The sequence below is a fragment of the Mytilus edulis genome, chromosome 14 (genome assembly GCF_963676685.1).
Source record: "Mytilus edulis chromosome 14, xbMytEdul2.2, whole genome shotgun sequence".
NCBI lineage: Eukaryota > Metazoa > Mollusca > Bivalvia > Mytilida > Mytilidae > Mytilus > Mytilus edulis.
This window is the reverse complement of record NC_092357.1, coordinates 43,798,319-43,821,240: the sequence shown is the minus strand read 5'-3', so window position 1 is coordinate 43,821,240 and position 22,922 is coordinate 43,798,319. Positions and strand designations below refer to the sequence as shown.

General features: G+C 32.6%; 1 protein-coding gene across 1 annotated transcript in view; it reads left to right on the top strand.

The window, feature by feature from the left end:
- LOC139503270 (uncharacterized) overlaps positions 1–22,922 on the top strand; it is a 101,804-nt gene that overhangs the window by 14,712 nt on the left and 64,170 nt on the right. The window contains exons 8-10 of the mRNA XM_071293030.1: positions 1,755–2,012; positions 14,765–14,893; positions 21,904–22,047. Coding sequence (XP_071149131.1) covers positions 1,755–2,012; positions 14,765–14,893; positions 21,904–22,047 — 531 coding nt within the window. The remainder of the gene's footprint in view (positions 1–1,754; positions 2,013–14,764; positions 14,894–21,903; positions 22,048–22,922) is intronic.

The following is a 22,922-nucleotide window of genomic DNA, read 5'->3' as shown; positions in this document are numbered from 1 at the left end:
ATAAGGAAAAGAAGATGCGCTTTTCGGTCAACTATGAGTTACTTCAGGTTTTAAAGGATACGTTATTAACGCTGACTCAAAGAATATATGTACGTTTGATTAAAATAATAAAAAAAGTCACTTTCGTAGGGTCAGTTATGGTAGACATTGTTCAAGTCCAGACTTGGGGTCAATTACATTGGAATGTAATTAATTAAATTACACATTACATTGCAAAAATGGTCAATTACACTAATTACACATTACACAGTTTTTGAAATGTAATTAATTAAATTACAATTACTTTACTAAAGTAATTAATTAAATAACACATTACATTTCATCATGATATTTTTTAACAATATTTTACATGTATATATGATGCATGTGTAAAATATTCATGTAAGCATAGTTTAAGCGTTGCATTTGATAATCATTTAATTTATTTATTTTAATGTTTTGCCAATTAGTCTGAATCTTCTGGTCTGAAAACAGCAATTGTAAATAGTCTTTCGACAGGAGCTAATGTTGTGCAAGATATTGCTTGATCAGGACATGGAAGTTTTATGATTAGAAGATCATTATATTGATAGGAGAGGGAATTTGTTCCTATAAACTTGCCAATACATCAAGGGGTATTTTGACATCTAAGAAATGAACTCATTTGAATTTAACATAATATGAATAAAGAAATTATAAATGAATTTAAAATATTTTTTTTTATTTTACTTTAAAAATATTGAAAAGTGTGCTTGTCACAATATTGAAAATAATTTTTAGTACAAACAATTTATATAATGTCTAAATATTAGCAATATTTTGCTAATTAGATAAAATATCTGTAATAGTGGCATTGCCCCTGGACATTTTAATCTGATTAATTGCTGTTTGTTTTTACAGCTGTTAACTTTTATTTCTATAATCCTTTTGTGTATACTAATTTGACAAAATGATTGTATGCAGTGATTTTAAATTATAAATGAACTGTCTCAGAAAGATGTTTCACAGTGACACATTTTATTGTTTTTGTTTAACAAGGTGTTAATTACTTATCAATCTATTTAGTTAAAGATCTTTCTTAAAAACTGAACAACCCTTATATGATGTATATATCATTATCACATTTTTTAAATTATAAGACTATTCAAAAAAAAATCTGTAGGACCAATAAATGATATAAAAACTTCAGAATAAATTACAGACTTCATATATTAAAAAAGCATTGATATTAATATTTGAAAAATATATATAATTTTACAATTTATATTATTAAACACAAATCCTTAACTGTAACACCATAAAAGTACATGTAATTGACATGTAATTCAAAAGTAATTGAGCATTACATGCTTTTTTCAATGTAATTAATTAAATTACCATTACATGTAATTAAAAAAATGCTCAATTACACATTGCATTCAATTACCTGGAAAATTGTAATGCATTACACTTAATTACCATTACATTTTTAATTACCCCATCCCTGTTCAAGTCATCCAACACCTTTGCAAAAGACCCGATGACTTCAAAACGCTTCGGTTTAAAAAAAACAGTCAATAAATTAATCTTCACTCCAATTATTTCAGGAAATATAACTCCCATGACATATGATAAATGTATGAGCGATTCCATATGTTCAAGAAAGGATTTAATATTTAGCTTGTTTAACTCATTCAAATTGTCAGTGGTCTACAACGTGTATACACTAGTGTATAGAATTGTATAGAAGAAACATTCATGCATTTGATAATATCATTTAGTTTTCTATGTTCTAGCCAAATATAACATTCCATTGGAAATACAAAGCATGACAGAAGTAGACAAGAAAAGATATCGCAAAATACTGAAAGACGGGAAGGAAAAAAGATACTACATAAAAATACTGATATTAGGAAAACACGGTGTTGGAAAATCTACATTGCTGAAAAATATACTTAATGAACCTATTGATGACGTAACACCAACTGATGGAATAGACATAGTAAAAAAAAGTAAAGTGAATATCCAGAACGGAGAGTGGATATTTCATGAAGGTAATATTCGTTAAACAGTAATTGTTCAATGTTATGGTTTTCTTGTCTCACCAAACTGAAATGAGAAGATATACCTCTTTATTAATTCAAATTATTTTGACCGATATGATTGATATTTTTAAAAGATAAATACTATGGGATTGGTGATGAATTTTCAATAATGATTAAACTTGGTCACACATTTTTAGGTCTTTCCACTTTTCCGTGGAAAGACCTATTGTATTTGTTCCGATTATTATTAGGTCTTTCCTTTGTCCTGTGGAAAGACCTATTGTATTTGTTCTGATTATTATTAGGTCTTTCCATTTTTCTGTGCAAGGACCTATTGTATTTCTTCTGAGTATTTTTATGTTAATGCCCCATTCATGGGCATTATGTTTTCTGGTCTGTGCGTCCGTCTGTTCGTTCGTTCCTTCGTCTGCTCGTCCGTTCGTCCGTCCGTCTGTCCTGCGTCAGGTAAAAGTATTTGGTCGAGGTAGTCTTGATGAAGTTTAAGTCCAATCAACTTGAAACTTAGTACACATGCTGCCTATGATATGTTCTTTCTAATGCTAATGCCAAATTAGAGATTTCCCCCTATTATCACGGTCCCCTGAACATAAAACAATATAGTTTGGATGGGGTATCTGTGTATCGGGGACACATGTTTTGTTTCCGCCTAGTTTTGTTATTGTGATAATTATCTGTTTCGCAATATTCATGATATTTTACTTTATATATTTCTCATATTGTATCGTATAGTTTATGCGCTTTTAAACTTCACCCTGCTAGACGAACACTTTTCCTTGTAAGATTTATCTCTCTATTCACTATTTATCAAATGTGAACATCTCCTTCGTAACAAAATAAGATATCGACAAGATTCGTATTTTAAATTGTTCATTGCATCATCAGGATTTTTTTGTCTAATTTGGATCGACGCAATTCGATGAAATTTTATAGGAGTTATCGACCTTTACCAAAAAAATTAAATGTTTTATTTGAGGCCCTTAGATCATTACTTAGAAAATATAGTCAAGGTGAAAGGTCAAGGTCAAGTTCTCGATTTTGAATGTTCCATGTTTTGGCATTTTATCCAAGACTTTTAAAGATATATATAAAACAACAAGCGCAAAATTTTTGCTTTATTGTAATGACGATAGGTCACATTTGGTCTGAAACATTATAGTGGCATGTTTTAGGAGTCAATGCCCGTGAACTGTCTGATAATAAGGTTAATAACTTTGAAAATTGATGTGGAAAGACCTTATATTGTTCTATTAACAATTGGTTTTCAAAAATTTGTTTTTGTTTGAATCTGTTCTGATTATTTGAAATATACGGTGAAGATATCAACTCTGATTTTCGAACAAAACTTTTGACACAAGTATATCGTGAATTTTTTATTTTATTTTAGAAAAATACACCTTGAGGCAAAGTTGACCATAGATGATTATAAATTTCGATTTTAATGGGGTTTTAAGTAAAGTATGGAACGCCGGAACTGTCTTATTGTGTAAATATTTAATGTGTTTTGTCGCTTTGCCTTTACGTCCTGTCATGTCTTCTTTATGTTATGTGAAAATGTCTGTATTTCCTGACACGGCATCTCTTTGTTATGCCAAATTAGTAATTTGTTTGGTCAAACAATTGTATGATATGTCATTGCTAAACTTTTGTGTAAAATATGCATTACATTATGCTGTAATTACTATATATTCTGTGAATACTTGGAAACTTAATCATCAACCACTTTTACATTCTCTCATATTTTATCTATGTTGTGTCTATTCTTCTTTTACGTAAGTCAGTTAATAATTGCGTCCTGTCTCAAGTGTTATTGTTATGTCAAATGTTCCAAACGTTTTGTTTTGATACACCTTTGTTCTATGTAAATGACATGATGTTATAGCCTTTTGGCGTTATGTTGTGTTTATACATATGTATCTCCAGTGAAAAACATAATACATCATGGTATAATTCATATGCGTTTTGCCTTACAGTTGATACTCTCTGTGAGCATTCATTACGTCATGTGCAAATGCCTTTTACATTATTGCAAACAACTTATACGTTTTGTGCAGACCTCGTTTACCTTATGTGAAAAAATCGTTCCCCCTATGTGCAAACATCGTTAACCTTATGTGCAAACGCCTATTGCGTTATGTGCAAATATCTATTAAGTTATGAATAAAAACTACATCATTATGTGCAAACACTATTACGTTATGTACAAATACCGCTGACATTATGTGCAAACACCATGTAAGTAATTTGCAAATGCCTATTACATTATGTCCAAACATCTATTACGTTATGTGCAAACACCTATTACGTTATGTGCAAACACCTATTACGTTCTGGTAAACGCTTTTTTGACACAGATTAAAACAAAACGTATCAATGATATGCATTTGGAAAATAAAGAAACTTAAGTTTGACCTTTCTAACAAACTGTGGATTTTTATATATTGATTGGTGTAAAAATGCTATATACATACAATGTATCTAGTTTTATGGGAAATTATTTTGCTCTATTTTAAGAGTGTGCGTTATGCATAAAATTAAGAAAGGAAATGGGAAATGTGTCAAAGTGACAACAACCCGACCATAGAGCAGACAACAGCCGAAGGCCACCAATGGGTCTTCAATGTAGCGAAAAACTCCCGCACCCGTAGGTGTCCTTCAGCTGGCCCCTTAAAAATATGTATAATAGTACAGTGGTAATGAACGTCATACTAAACTCCGAATTATACACCAGAAACTAAAATTAAAAATCATACAAGACTAACCCAGGCTAGATGCTCCTAACTTGGGACATGCGCAAAATTGCGGCGGGGTTAAACATGTTTATGAGATCTCAACCCTCCCCCTATACCTCTAGCCAATGTAGAAAAGTAAACGCATAACAATACGCACATTAAAATTCAGTTCAAGAGAAGTCCGAGTCCGATGTCAAAGAAAATAAATAAATGACAATAATTCATAAATAACAACAGACTATACTAGTAGTTAACTGACATGCCAGCTTCAGACCTCAATTAAACTGATAGAAAGATTATGTCTTCATCATATGAATATCAAGCACAATCCCTCCCGTCAGGGTTTAGTATAATACTATCATAAAATATATGAGAAGAACATAACCCGTGTCATGCCAACAACTTTTTTTTAAATAAATGTGTTTATTTCCGATGCAAAGACCCCATAAGTGAATCCATGCTTTGAAAATTTGTTCATTTTACTTGTTGAAAATTTTAACAAATATACAGACACGACTCTAGTTTCCAAGAGTTGCAACCGAAAGGAACAATACGATATAAAAAGGAAGATGTGGTACGAATGCCAATGTGACAAATCTTCACATGAGACCAGGATGATTTGTTTTAGGGTTTTTATGTAGCGAGAAACGTGTACTAGATTAATGCTACAAATGTAATGACGTCTCCCACGTTTCATGTAGCAGCTAAGGAATCCTACAAAAAGTTTAAGATTTTATTTTCGTTCATTTCCCTTAACAGTTGTGAATATTATTCCGAATAACCTTCCTAAGACTTATTATTTCCTCCGTCCCTGGCAAGGCGTGTTGAGACGGGTGGTTGTCCTGAAAAGGGGTAGCTAGGTGACCCGTCCCTCTTATCTGTCAATTTTTTTTTAAACTAACAGGGATTTGGGAAAAAATTTGATCCGATTTTGGATCAGACAGGTAGAAGGGTGTAACAAAAAGCTGCATTTTCTAAAAAAAAAACCTATTTTTTTTATATTAAAAACTGCCTTATCCTGTTATCCACAAGAATGACGCATACACATATTTCTTCTGAATGAAAGGATTATCAACCTTGTTTCACCTTCACTGGCCATACTCGAAATTAAATCCCGCAATTTGAAACTCCAGATAATGACTTTCATTTATCCGTATTTGGTCCGGTAACTTTTCGAACCGTGTTATCAAGAACGATACAAAAAAATACATATTCTAGTAAATTGTTATTGTATACCGCATAGTCAGCTAATTTATTTATTTTTTAACCCCATTTAATTTTTCCACCAGTTTTTAAAAAAATGGTTACAGTTAAGTAATTCGCTTTTATCCTCCAATTAGCTAGTTATTATATACAAATAACAGGTAAACAACATTTTTTTGCTTTTTTTGTACATGTACAAATAAATTTTCCTGTTACCCGCTTTCATATTGATCAATCGGTAACATGGATATTTCTTTCTGGGTAATAGTTTATTTGGGGGTTTTTGTCCGCGTTTCAATAGTTGTAAAAATCAGAGACAATGGTTAAGATTTAAACAACTTAGGCTCAAATACCAGGTGTAAATTGTAAACAATATATGTACATTGTCAGAAATATAAAATGTATTAGTTTTCGCTGCGAAACAGGAGAAAATTCGGCAAGCCTCGCTTTTCGTCCTGTTTCTAAAGCTCGTACAAATAAATTTCACGTTTACCGACAAAGTACATTTATAATCAATACATTATTCCACAGTTGTTGATATGAATTTATCTTTTTGTTCAATATCTCAACGATATTCGTATAAATTAGAAACATCATATTATTTTCCGAACGGAGAGTCATAAATTCAATGAATACTAGAACACACCCTCGAAATCGCGGGCATAAATATATATATACAGCTTGTAAACTGTTGTAGGATGAATTTTTGTTAAAGATATTATGACTGAATAATTTCATATAAGGTATCAAAAGCCCTCTCCCTTTTCCTAAGTACATTATGTGTTTCCTTTCTGTTAAATTCAATTATTTTTCGTGTTTCTGGCCTTATACCACAATTATTCTTCCCCTTTGCTAAAATGCATTTTTTGATAAAAGTTCAAATTAAATTAAAAATTTGCACCGCTATAAACATGAAATAAATGAAACTGCTTATAGACCATTATTATTCTAATAAAATGTGCTTTTAGGACAATCCATCAGTGCTTTTTCTTTCGAGAGCCCTTTTAACATGCCAATGGTAGGATTTGAATCTCGTATAAATGACTAAGGCATATTTAAGGGGTGATCTGAGGGGCCCGGATCCCGAAATTCCGGGCTAAAACACATGAAATCCCGAGGTGAGTATTTTAACGAAATTCATTTCCCGACATCCCGAATTTAAAAAAAAAATATTCCCGCATCCCGTAAAGATCAATCCCGTATTTCCCGACATCCCAAAAATAAAAAAATAAAAATATTCCCGCATCCCGTAAAGATCAATCCCGTATTTCCCGACATCCCAAAAATAAAAAAATAAAAAAATTCCCGCATCCCGTAAAGATCAATCCCGTAATCCCGAGTTTAAAAACAACCGATCCCGACGTCCCGAATAAGTCCTGCCTCCCTCTAATCTCTACCCTACTTTCATTTTGGCCAAATCAATACTTTCACTGTCAACGATAAATGTGTATGTCCCATTTATGGGACTTATATTTTCTAGTCTGTTCGTCTGTCCGTTCGTTCGTCCGTCCGTCCGTCTGTCCCGCTTCAGGTAAATGTTTTTGTCGAGGTAGTTTTTGATGAAGTTGAAGTCCAACCAACTCGAAACTTAGTAAATATGTTCCCTATGACATGATCTTTATAATTTTAATGCCAAATGAGAGATTTTACCCCATTTTGCGGTCCACTACACATAGTAAATGATAGTGCCGATGTGGCATCCGTATACTATGGACACATTCTTGTTTCCCGTCCATGTTTTACGTATTTCAATGCCCTTCAATATATGTGCAACTGGTATGACCCCTTAGATAGTAAATATTTCAGAAAAAAAGTAGACAGAATACAGAGAGTCTATGTATATTATAGTAGTATAATCGTAGTTTACAGGTGGATAAACGCGAAAACATAATTGTCTCTAAGGAGGTATACAATGTAATAATTGTGGTTCTTGCGATCTCAAAACCATGATATGGAGAACGCTCTGATTGGCTTATTTATTTTTCATTTTTATTATCTATCATACGATTGGTTGTTCTTGTGCACGTTTAAAACCGGAAGTGTTATCTATGACTAAAAGTCAGTCTGATAACGGAAACAATTTCCGGACAACTATTTTGTCGTTTTTCTCCCAAAATAACTCAATCTGAATAATCATAAGAATGAATGACAAATGCCACTATGCATGTTCCCAAAGAACACAGAGGCATAATGATTAATTTATTGTGGAAGGAAGATTGATTGTTGGTTGCTTAACGTCCAGTGGCAAATATTTCATGCATATTCAGGACGATGTGGAAGGAAGAGAAGCGACACACAAAATGAGGTCTTCTCGTTTAATAGTATAGATTATTACGGGATATACGGTATAAACGGTAAGCTTCGATGCGTTTAGTTATGAACGCGAATGGTTCGATAAATATAGCTAAATACACAATTAAATGTTCATAAAAGGGATTTACTGCACATCATTATTCTAAAAAATATAAAATTTCATACAGATATATTCTATCTAAATGTTATCATTCTAAAATTTATGTTTTGGCAGTTTCCGTTAAATATTGCCATTTTTAGATATATCGGTCCCCCTTTTCACGGCTACTGTTAAAGCGAGACGTGTTTTTTTTTTATTAATTGCTAGCGAGGCATGAAGTTCATATGATTCAATCCAAAGTATCCTCAAAGTGCGGAAACAATCTTAAATTGATGCAATCTTTTACGCCTTAAAATCGACGTAACATATTTAGTCAATTTTTTTTTTTTAAAATCACCTATATAACGAAAAGAAAACTGTGACAGACTTTAACACGAAAGGGAAGGCTTAAATTCTTCTGTAATTTACCTGCTACTGATTATAAATTAAGAAAGTTCACTTGTCATGTTTTGTATTGTTGGAATTTCGGAACCCTCTTGTTCACCCGTTTAAAGCACCATGAAACAACTGCCAGCTAACTCCCAGTTTTAAAAAATCTTTAAATGTGCAGCATGTCATTGATACGATATGAGTTCTCAAATGAATCAAGATAAAATAAGGATAATAAGATATTTGTAAAATATATAAAACCCGTGTTATGTTTTATTACTTTTTGAGAACATCTTTATGTGAAAGATATGAATCAAAGTACTGAAGTACTGAACATCGGATGGCCGCAAGTTCTTGTGGACGGTCACAAGCACTTGTCGCAGAAAACCAAATCTCATCTCTTTACCTGAAAGTGATGTTAAAGTACAGATATATATTTTTTCTGAGACATGTCCGTGCTTGGATTATAAATTCAACCTCATCGTTGTAGTGATACAAATCAGTAAACTCTGTTTTTTTTGTTATACATTATTTCAATATTTGTAAATTACAGTTACATGTATATATAATTTTCATCCATTTGTATATCATTCTATTGCACTATATTAATTATAGTGCTGTACAAGTGCATGGTGGACACTCTTCTGTAATAATTCGATTTTTCTAATAGATTGAATTCGAGTGGGACATTCATATTTTCCAGCAAAATATTCAATGTCCCACGCAGAATGAGGGAGCAAAGACAGATAACTCTGCATGGGCGATTGCAAACGTTCTTGAGATATTCTTCCGCATGCGGTAACACACTTTTTCTGTACGTGTGTATAAATATTAAAGATTTTTTACTTTATTTATGTTTCTAACGAGTATAACGACATTTTCATATTATTAATTTATGTTACAGCTTTTACATTAATGCTAGCAAGACAAATCTTTTTTTGGCTGCTTGCTTTGTTTTTATCAATGTTTGCTCAAGCATGGTAATTAAGATAGGCGGGGCTTCAGCTTGTATACATCATTCTTAAATTTTATTGGACGTTATGTTGGAGGTTAAGGACACTTAATTTTAAAACATCACATGACACGTATTCTCATATGTTTCCTTACCTGTAAATATACAATAGTATACAGATAGGATTTTACTTCGTCGAAATTATCTTCCTATTTCGCCAGTTCATTTTCACAATCGTAGAAACGGAAGACAATTTTATTTTCAGAGATCCAACTTAAAGACTGTCGTCAAGCACTTTTAGTAAAATAGCTATTCGAACACACCTACTCTGATTTTGTGATCCATTGGATAGATATTTCACTTGACCCCTATATTTCATCTTTTAGTACTGTGATTTTGTTTATGTTATAAAGTCAACCTGTAGCTTTGCTATATAAAATGATAGAGTCTGAAGCGAGATGATGTATCAAATACTCTTGTTTTGTACATTTTCAAGACAAAATATTCATCTCAAACACACCCTAACATAAAAAAGGTGCACTCGATTTTCTCTTCGATATAATTGTTTCCCAGTTTTTGGAATATTTTCTCGAGTTGCATAATCGAAGGACAGACATGGAAATAACTGACTGAACTAATAGATTGATATGTTAGATCAATTAATGTTGAAGGCCAATTTCTCAGCTCATACAAGAAAAAAGTGTTTCTTTCATTGACAAATTATTGTATTTTTACAGGTGAGAAAACATGTGAGAATATTTGTCATGTGATGTTTTAAAATTAAGTGTCCTTAACCTCAGACATAACGTCCGATAAAATCTAAGTATGATGTATACAAGCTGAAGCCCCGCCTATCTTAATTACCATGCTTGAGCAAACACTGATACAAACAAAGCAAGCAAGCCAAACAAAGATTTGTCTTGCTAGCATTAATGTAAAAGCTGTAAAAAAAATTGTGATAGAATATAATTTTGCACTCGATAACGTCCGCGTATTTATTATTATCATGTTTATATATCGGTTACAATCTCAAAACGAAGGTTACGTAATGGAAATTTAGGCGACACACATGAATGCCCTCACGGTCATCCGATGTAAAATAAATAGAGAAGCTGTTCATTAAGATATCATTAGATAAAAAAACACACGCACCTATTTTTTTTCTCTTTTTGATTTCTCATTCAATGACCAGTGGCGGAACCAATATTTTTGAAAATGATGGAGCTGCATTTGTTGAATCTATAAGCAGTTTGATTAAGAGGGGGCTCGGGACTCAGTTTTACCAAAACTCCCTGCCAATTAAAAAAAAAATAGAAGATGAGAGGTGGCGAGAAAATATCTTCGTCCTTGGTCAATATAATCTGAATAGACGCATATATAATGTGTTGACCTTGTCGAAAGTCTATAATTCATAAATGTAATTCGGCGCCTTCCAAAACCATGTTATGATTATGTATGCAAGATATGGCGACCTATGAAATGACCCGCTTGGTGCTGATGAAAGAGAACATTACACAAATAAGGCCGTTAGTGCTCTTGTTTGAATTGATTTACATAATCTTTTCAGGGCCTTTTATTGTTGACTATGCGGTATGGGCTTTGCTCATTGTTGAAGGCCGTACGGTGACCTAAAGTTGTTAATTTATGTGTCATTTTGTCTCTTGTGGCGAGTTGTCTCATTGGCAATCATACCACGTCTTCTTTTTTTTTATATCAACTTATTTTCCGTAAAGAAATGAGGTTGCATTTTGTTTTTTACATGTAGCTTTTTTTTTTGCTTCGAATAACAGGGCAGAGCTTTTAGTTTCAGTCGATATACACGCCATCTTTAAATAACTACTTGTCACATATAAATTCTGTTTGTTTGCTTCATGATGTGGCTGATATTCAGCAACAACTATTGGCTTAAATGAGATAAAGAATTACAGACTGTTCTCTTCTGAGGATATTAAGCCATCAAATGCCGGAAAATTAACTATGTGAATTACATTTCAGATCAAATGTTATTAATTCATGGTCGTTTTATTATGCATATATTACACACTGAAATTGAAAATTTAATATCATTAATACGTCTTTATTTGCATTGCTAATCTGCAATATGCACGATTTGTTTGCTAACAAATGTTCCTGTACAATGTTTTCAAAAATGCATTAAATGTATTTTATGACTTTTGTCAATCTAGGCACACCTCGAGAATCGTGTCTATATATTTGTAAATATTTTAATTTTCAACAAATAAAGTGAACAAAATATAAAAAGAATGGATGTATAACACACACTTTTAAAGTAGAACAACATCATTTCCACTAAAAACTAATTTTTATATTAATCAATATATAGAAGTACCACATTTCCAACACTAAATCAACAACTCGATGCTCACATATTACCTTCAGTTCACATTCAGCATCTAATGGATATTACCTTGAAAAAGAATACAGCGAAGTAGTTCAGAGCTTTTTAGAAAGCTAAAACTTATAATTTTCTTAATTTTCAAAGTGTATATCACTGATGCGTTTTTGTTTTAATCTGTGTCAAAAAAGCGTTTACCAGAACGTAATAGGTGTTTGCACATAACGTAATTGGTGTTTGGACATAACGTAATAGGTGTTTGCACATAACGTAATAGATGTTTGGACATAATGTAATAGGCATTTGCACATAGCGTAATCGGTGTTTGCACATAATGTAAGCGGTATTTGAACATAACGTAATAGTGGTTGCACATAATGATGTAGTTTTATTCATAACTTAATAGGTATTTGCACATAACGCAATAGGTGTTTACAGATAAGGTAAACTATGTTTACACATAGGGTAAACGATGTTTGCACATAGGGGGTAACGATGTTTACACATAAGGTAAACGAGGTTTGCACAAAACGTATAAGTTGTTTGCACAAAATGTAAAAGGCATTTGCACATGACGTAATGAATGCTCACAGAGAGTATCAATTGTTCGGCAAAACACATATGAATTATACCATGATGTGTTGTGTTTTTCACTGGAGATACATATGTATAAACACAACATAACGCCAAAAGACTATGATATCATGAGGTTTACATAGAACAAAGGTGTTTCAAAACAAAACGTTTGGAACATTTGACATAACAATAACACTTGAGACAGGACGCAATTATTAACTGACTTACGTAAAAGAAGAATAGACACAACATAGATAAAATATGAGAGAATGTAAAGGTGGTTGATCATAAAGTTTGGAAGTATTCACAGAATATATAGTAGTTACAGCGTGATGTAATGCCTATTGTACACAACAAACTTTAGCAATGACAAATCATACTACTGTTTGACCAAACAAATAACTAATTTGACATAACACAGAGATGCCGTGTCATGAAATACAGACATTTTCACATAACATAAAGAAGAAACGACAGGACGTAAAGACAAAGCGACAGAACACATTAAATATTTACACTATAAGACAGTTCTGGCGTTCCATAATTAAAAGTGTGTTTAAGTCTTGTACAGTTTTAGAGGTCCTACCTTTTTAAACTGCATAAAAAAACGTTTAATCACATGCTCGTTGAAGGTCTAAATATTCATACAAATTAGTATTTTCATGGATCGAAAATTACTTGAGACTCAGAAATATAATTTAACAAATTGAATGTATTTTGATCAGATGTTTTCAACTAATAACAAGGTTAATTGTGTATAGTCCTCTTCTCCCATATACCTTAAAACAAAACACAAAAAAAAACATCAAAATTATCATTTATTTGTTATCTTTACAATATAGTATGGTTCTTCTGAAACTTGAAGTGCCAACAAAATATCAATTAGTTATATTTGGTAATAAATTAATAGTACTTTCTGATTAACTGAACTATATCTTAAAACGAAATCAATATATTTTGGATCTAAGATTTTTCTGGAAAATTTTAATAATAAGTTTGATAAAATAAAATTACAGTAGTAAATTTCACTATGTGACACTAAGTATCATCTAGTTGAAATATAATATCACAAACTGGATTATCATATAAGGTAAGGCAGAAATAGTAGTAAGTAAATAAAAGTTTTGTAATTGCAAAATACAGATTCATTGTCAGAGAACATTTAAGATTGAATAAACATGTACATAAGAAAATAGCTAGAACATGCAATGTACGTTTGAAAATATTTTTGAATATAAGTACTGTATAACAGGTACATAGTTGAGCACCAAATAGAGTAATTTTATATATACAAAACAAACAATTTTTCGAAACATTTCAGTCAATACAAACAAAGAACAATATATTGACAATGATTGACGCAGCTATAACATACATGTTACAGAGAAAGAAAAAAACTTATGCTGCAATGTTGTCACGCTTAGGTCACTCCGAACATACAAAATGACTTCTTTTGCTGTGTACAATTTTTAAATTGCAACAGGATTAAGTCCCTCCATACAAAACTACAGAATTATCATTTAAATAAGGCTAATGATCTTAAAATGAAATATGACGTAAACGATATGTAATTAAATGATCAATTTTGATCATGAATATTCAAAAAATGTTTTACATAGCCTGGGCTCCTTTAACTATGCTGTACTAAGTCTAAAAACGTCGTCAAATTACCATCAGTGGTAATGCAAATCGATCCAAGCGATATGTTCCTCACTATGATAAATGAATATTGATGCTGATTTTCAGAGTATTTTCCACTTTGATGCACCATTTTTTTTCTATTTTGTCAAGGACCACCAAACAAGCTCAACAACATTGACCCCACTTTAAAAAGTATTAAAAAAATACCGAACTACAAGGATAATTCGGAAATGAGATGTCCATGAAAACTTACAAAAGCAAACGCTGTCAATCAACAGGTTATACACAATTGCCTTAGCAATATCGATCCAAAATTAGGCACTAACACCTCGCTGTCATAGTTGAGGTTTAAATCTAGTAGTTGTCAAATAATGTATCAATCAACAATTTTACTCTGACATCGCATATGCCTACGATACATAGTCTTTCTTTTCAGTATAAAAAGAGCATTACTTAAATGATGCCTTTACTACTCATACATCCATTGATTATACTTTGAAGGTGATACAATAGATGAAAGGATTGGTAGAGTTTTGAGAGAGACAGCCAACATAAGTCAGTCTTTGCCTGCTGCTGTACAAAACACACAGACGGAAACAAAGCCAGTTGATGTTATTCAAACGAAGAAAAGTAATCGTAATACAAATATTGATTCAATAATTTATAAATTGTTTTATGCTTATTACACTTCCTAGATTATTATTTCAATTATTTTGACAAAATTTCTTGATAAAAAGTTTCAGACATTGTTTTTCTGTGCATTTTCTGTTCATTCAAGATATAGATACCGTATTCATACTTCTATGCGTTCAATACACTATAGTTTAAATGAAGTTAAGTAGTTTCCATTGTTAGTGATATACGAAAACTTCTGACAGCAGACGTAAGAGAAGAACGACCGAAAGACATAACAAACACACAAAATAAAAAAAGTTTTACTGTCAAAGCCACTAACAGGATGACTAATTCAAGTTTGCATTGGCTCACCATCAACATGTTCTCACATTCTTTGGCCTTAAATCACCAATACATTCGTCTGATTCGTTTTTCAAACGGTTGGGTCCTATGCTCGAACATCACTGTTTGACAGACTGTAGACTTTCATTGCAGTAATGCATGCATATCAAGAGACCTCATTCATTCTTGCTGTTTTTAGAGTTTTTTTTTGGAGTGTTTAATAACCTCAGTGTGTGCTTGTAACATTGATCTGTTTCCTCTTAATCTTTACCTGTTGGTTCTAATCAGACGTTTGTTTTTACCCTGATACAAAGACAACATACTGAATAACCGATAATCTAATGAACAATAGTGAGTTGACTGTTTTGAATATTTTTCAGAGTTAAGTAATTTTGTGATTTTGCTTTTTAAGACTACAAGTCGTTACAAGTGTGGCGATGTGTGTGTGTGTGTTTTGTTTGTTGTCATGATGGGTTATACATGACAAATCAATGTATACTATCACAGTTGATATAATCCCTTTAACGATTTGCATTGTTGAAGAATTGCAAATGTAGAAAAAAAAAGAAAATAGTTTATTCGGATTGTAAAACTTAAATTGTCTGAATATATTGATTGAATTGCATCATTTGTGAACAATTTGTGTGTTCTGTGATTGAAAATTGTGTGATTAGAGCAATCTTGGATTTTAAGGATGGATTCTACGAAGTTAAAGTACCGTTGAAAGGCGACACACCTTCGTTACCAAACAATTATAATATGGCATTAAGTAGATTAGAAAACACAGAAAAAAGATTAAACAAAGACCCGAGTATTGCAAAAGTTTATACACAAACCATAGAGAAATATATTGAGAAAGGATATGTTCGCAAAGTATCGACTCAGGAGGATACTGTTGCAGAAAAATGGTATTTGCTGCATTTTCCAGTGATTAGACCGGACAAGGAAACAACTAAAACGCGGATTGTATTTGATGCGTCTGCAAAATTTCAGGGGATTTCGCTAAATGACACTATTCATCAAGGTCCAAGGTTACAGCAGGATTTGTTTGATGTACTATTACGCTTCAGAAAGTACCCCGTTGCACTTGTTTGTGACATCGCCGAAATGTATTTGATAATTAAAATTGCACCAGACCACAGGCCGTATCACAGATTTTTATGGCGCGCAATGAAACCTGAACAAGTACCTGAGGAATATGAATTCAATAGTGTTGTTTTTGGAGTAAATTCGTCTCCATTTCAAGCTCACTTTATTTCTAGAAAACATGCCGAAATGACGAAAGATTCATATCCGCGAGCCGCCGAAACAGTTCTCAAATCTACATACATGGACGACAGGATGATCTCTGTAATCAACGATGAAGAAGGCATCGAACTTTATAATCAGCTATCACAGTTATGGGCAAAGGCAGGGATGTATGCACGGAAATGGCTATCGAATTCAAAGGCAGTTTTACAATGCATACCAGAAGAAGATCACGCGTCACAAGTTGATCTCGATGAGGGATATTTACCGTCAGTGAAAACTCTAGGAGTTATATGGCAGGCAGACAATGACATTTTCACGTTTAAAGCTAACCCACCGGCAGATGATTTTAAATTTACTAAACGAAACATTCTAAGCAAAGTTTCTACTTATTCGATCCGTTAGGATTCATTGCGCTGTATACAATAAGAGGAAAACTACTACTACAAGAGATGTGGACAGCAGGACTAAACTTGGATGACCAGTTAGACGAAGAACTTGTTAATCAATCTAGAGAGTGGTTCCGTGAACTGGATGAACTATGTTGTATTAAAATACCGAGATGTTTGCAGGTAGACGATGACCTTGTTTCAACGAGTCTACACACATTCAGCGACGCTTCTCAGGAGGCTTATGGATCAGTTATATATGCTAGACACGAGTATAAGAGTGGAATGATATCTACGAGATTAATAGCAGCGAAATCGAGTTACTCCTTTAACTTCAGTCAGCATTCCAAGACTTGGGTTAATGGCCGCAGTTTTAGGATTAAGATTAGCACTTTCAGTTAAACACGCATTAGAAGTGCCCGAAGAAAACATGACATTCTGGTCAGACAGTATGAACGTTTTGTATTGGATTAGAGGCAGGAGTATAGAGTACAAGCCGTTTGAAGCGAATCGAATCGGAGAAATTCACACTTCATCGCATCCTTAACAATGGCGATGCCAACAAAAGTTAACCCGGCAGATTTAGTATCTTGAGGTAGAACCGTTGAACAATTACAGTCGGACGTAATTTAGTGGAATGGACCGGAATTTCTACAAGATGAGGAACCACAATGGCCGAACACTAATATTCAGATATAAAACGTACGTGATATCGTACTTAAGTGTCAAAAGAAAACAAGCAACAACTTAACTTACTGCACTACACTGAAAAGTATTCATACTAGTGATTCAGATTGGCGTTTAAATCCCGTACGTTATTCAAGTTTTGTAAGACTAGTTCGTGTACAAGCGTATGAGCACAGATGTATTGACAACTGCAGACTAAAACAAGAACAACGTCGTCAAGGAAGTTTACCTACCGTCGAATATGCAGATGTCGAATTGGAAATAATAAAAAATGCACAAAGGGAGGCATTTTCAGACGAATACAAGAGGGACGAAAGATACCAAATGGACAGTCAAACTCATAAATCTAAAACAAACTGACAACGCCATGGCTAAAAATAAAAAAACGCTCTTATGAAAAGTAAAGATTTACCGAAAACCAGCAAATTGTTAGGATTACAACCGCGAATTGATGAAAATGGACTAATCAGATGTGATGGTCGTTTAGAGTACGCCAAATTTCTATCGTTTGATGCAAGATATTCGATTATACTACAACACAAAAATTGGGTCACGAAGCTTATTATGAAACCCTATCACGAACTTGGAAAACATGTTAGTGGGACAAATCAAACATTTTCAGCATTATCGTCACGCTTTTGGATTATTTCAGGGAGAGAAGAAATAAGAGAATATGAACATGAGTGTTATACGTGTCGTAAGAGAAAAGCTAAAGTTGCCGAGCAAGTGATGGCTCCGTTATCGGAAATTCGTTTCAAAACGCCGTTACATGCTTTCGCTCGTACAGCAGTTGATTTTGTGGACCGTTCATAACAGTTCAGGGCAGAGGAAAACGCCGTCAGAAAAGATACTTATGTCTATTTACATGTTACACGGACTCATTTCTTAACGCATTTTATCGGATGGTGAACAGGCGAGGTCTTCCGAAAGAGATAATTTCAGACAATGGAACTAATCTAATTTTGCTGGAGCAAATAGAGAATTGAAAGAACTAGTTGCGCTTTTAGACAAGGATATAATACATAATTCAATTAGTAACCAAGGGATTAAGTGTCATTTCAATCCACCGTTAGCTCCGCATTTTGGTGGTATTCACGAGACAATGATAAAATCGGCAAAAAGGGCTATTTATGCAATATTAGGAAATGCAGACATTAATAATGAGGAACTTTTAACAGCATTTACCGGAGCTGAAGCACTGATAAATTCGAGACCGCTTACGTTCCAGTCTGCCAATCCGAAAGATGATACACCTTTAACACCGAATCACTTCTTGCACGGACAATTAGGTAGTCATTTCGCTCCAGAAACCGTTGATAATAGTGATTTTAACACGTGAAAATGATGGTAAAGAATACAGGAATTGATTAGACATTTTTGGAAACGTTGCCGGGACTTAACAAACGTGACAAGTGGACTAAAACGAAAAGGGACATGAAAACCGATGATATTGTGCTTGTGATGAATCCGAACGTTCCGAGAGGACATTGGCCGCTTGGCAGAATAATCGAAGTTTTCCCTGGCAAAGATGGACATGTTCGCGTTGCAAAAGTTTCACTTGGACAGTATTTTCCAAAGAATGTATTACTGTGTAGAAAGTTAATTCTTAATCTTAACGGTATTCCTAAATTTTATGACACCTTCAGTTGGTCAGTCTAGTCATTTTGAGTTCAAGTAAAATCGTCTGCACATGTAGCTGTGGCGATTTGATTTAATTACTTTGTTTTGATCATCTCTAGTAATCAGGTTAAATTAGTGTTAAATGTTATGTCCAATGTTCAGACGTAAACAGATCGTCTTTATCATGTGATAAGTTAACATCGAAAACAATGTTGTGAAATTTTAATACGAAATGATTGTAAATATTGTAAATATTGGATTAAAACTTAGTTATTAGCAAACATTCGAGTTAGTTATATGTTATGGATATAATAATTCTATTGGTATAACATTTTTGTCGAACTCCCAAATCCCAAATCGTCGAACTTTATATGAAACAATTTCTTCCACTGCATATTTCAAATCGTCTCCGCAACAGCAAATTCGGCCATAGATGATTATAAGTTTCGATTTTAATGGGGTTTTAAGTATTACAAGTGTGTTTAAGTCTTGTACATTTCTGTAGGTCCTACCTTTTTAAACTGCATAAAAAAAGTTTAATCACATGCTTGGTGAAGGTCTAAATATTCAAACAAATTAGTATTTTCATGGATCGAAAATTACTTGAGACTCACAAATATAATTTAACAATGTATTTTAATCTAATAATAAGGTTAATGAAGCTCCTTTAATTTAATTTAATTGTTTATTTCATTTGATTGTGTATAGTCATATTCTCCCATATACCTTAAAAAAACAAAAAAAAAACACATCAAAGTTATCATTTATTTGTTATCTTTACAATGTACGTGTCTTATCTTTGGTTATATCACATTTAGATTATTGCAATATTATACTTTTTGGAATTTCACAAACTGATTAATAAAAATTGCAACGTATACAGAATATGTGTGCCAAACTTGTGTAACACCGTTCAAAGTATGATAGTGCCAAGCAGGCATTGTTTGACTTACACTGGCTTCCGATCAAAGCCAGAATTACATTCAAAATCTTAACATATATGTACAACTGTCGTGTAGGTAATGCACCGTCATATTTGATCAATTTGTTAAATCCTCAAGTGTCGAAACGTTCATTAAGGTCGTCAGAGTCATCTATTGGTTGTTATGCAGTCCCATATAACAAAAAGAAAACTTTTTCAGATAGAAGCTTTAGTACTAGTGGGCCAAAGTTGTGAAATGAACTAGGTACAAATGAAAGGAAATCTTTGGATACTTTTAAATGTCGGTTGAAAACATTGTATTTCGAAAATTATTTTGAACCTTTCTGACTTTTTTCTTGTGTATTTCAGCGTATATTTTCAATTTTTAGTATAGTACATACATATTGTATTTTTGTATAGTATTTTTGTATTTCATATGTCATTTATGTACAACGCCATTGAATACATATTGTATATGTAGAAATAGGCGTTTAATTAAGTTTTCATGTTTCATGTTTCATGTTTCGTGTTTGATTCTTCTTACACTTGAAGTGCCAACATAATATCAATTAGATTATATTTAGTAATAAAATAATAGTACTTTCTGATTAACTGAACTATATCTTAAAACGAAATCAATATATTTTGGATCTAAGATTTTTTTTGAAAATTATAATAATAAGTTTGATAAAATAAAATTACAGTAACAATTTCCACTATGTGACACTAGGTATCATCTAGCTAAAATATAATATCACAAACTGGATTATCATATAAGGTAAGGCAGAAATAGTAGTAAGTAAATAGAAGTTTTGTAATTGCAAAATACAGATTCATTGTCAGAGAACATTTAAGATTGAATAAACATGTACATAAGAACATAGCTAGAACATGCAATGTACGTTTGAAAATATTTTTGAATTTAAGTACTGTATAACAGGTACATAGTTGAGCACTAAATAGAGTAGTTTTATATATACAAAACAAACAATTTTTCGAAACATTTCAGTCAATACAAACAAATAACAATATATTGACGCAGCTGTAACATACATGTTACAGAGAAAAAAAACTTATGCTGCAATGTTATCACGCTTAGGTCACTCCGAACATACAAAAATAACTTATTTTGCTGTGCACAATTTTTAAATTGAAACAGGATTAAGTCCCTCCATACAAAACTGCAGAATTATCATTTAAATAAGGCTAATGATCTTAAAATGACATATGACGTAAACGATATGTAGTTAAATGATCAATTTTGATCATGAATATTCAAAACATGTTTTAAATAGCCTGGGCTCCTTTAACTCTGCTGTACTAAGTCTAAAAACGTCGTCAAATTACCATCAGTGGTAATGCAAATCGATCCAAGCGATATGTTCCTCACTATGATAAATGAATATTGATGCTGATTTTCAGAGTATTTTCCGCTTTGAGGCATCATTTGTTTCTATTTTTTCAAGGACCACCAAACAAGCTCAACAACATTGACCCCACTTTAAAAAGTATTAAAAAAATACCGAACTCCAAGGATAATTCAAAAATGAGATGTTCATGAAAACTGACAAAAGCAAACGCTGTCAATCAACAAGTTATACACAATTGCCTTAGCAATATCAATCCAAAATTAGGCACTAACACCTCACTGTCATAGTTGAGGTTTAAAACTAGTAGTTGTCAAATAATGTATCAATCAACAATTTTACTCTGACATCGCATATGCCTACGATACATAGTCTTTCTTCTCAGTATAAAAAGAGCATAACTTAAATCATGCCTATACTACTCATGCATCCATTGATTATACTTTGAAGGTGATACAATAGATGAAAGGATTGGTAGAGTTTCGAGAGAGACAGCCAACATAAGTCAGTCTTTGCCTGCTGATGTACAAAACACACAGACGGAAACAAAGCCAGTTGATGTTATTCAAACGAAGAAAAGTAATCATAATACAAGTATTGATTCAATTATTTACATCTTCTTTTATAAATTGTTTTATGCTTATTACACTTTCTAGATTATTATTTCAATTATTTTGACAAAATTTCTTAATGGCCTTCGTTTGTCTTGATAAAAAGTTTCAGACATTGTTTTTCTGTGCTTTTTCTGTTCATTCAAGATATAGGTACCGTATCATACTACTATGCGTTCAATACACTATAGTTTAAATCAAGTTAAGTAGTTTCCATTGTTAGTGATATGCGAAAACTGCTAACAGCAGAGGTAAGAGCAGAACGACCGAAAAACATAACAAAACACAAAATAAAAAAAGTTTTACTGTCAAAGCCACTAACAGGATGACTAATTCAAGTTTTCGTTGACTCACCATCAACATGTTGTCACATTCTTTGACTAATCACCAATACAGTCGTCTGATTCGTTTTTCAAACGGTTGGGTCCTATGCTCGAATACATGTATCACTGTTGACAGACTGTAGACTTTCATTGCAGTAATGCATGCATATCAAGAGACCTCATTCATTCTTGCTGTTTTTAGAGTTTTTTTGGAGTGTTTGCTAACCTCAGTGTGTGCTTGTAACATTGATCGGTTTCCTCTTAATCTTTACCTGTTGGTTCTAATCAGACGTTTGTTTTTACCCTGATACAAAGACAACATACTGAATAACCGATAATCTAATGAACAATAGTGAGTTGACTGTTTTGAATATTTTTCAGAGTTAAGTATTTTTGTGATTTTACTTTTTAAGACTAAAATTCGTTACAAGTGTGTCGATGTGTGGGTGTGCGTTTTGTTTTTGCCATGATGCGTTATACATGACAAATCAATGTATACTAACACAGTTGATATAATCCCTTTAACGATTTGCAT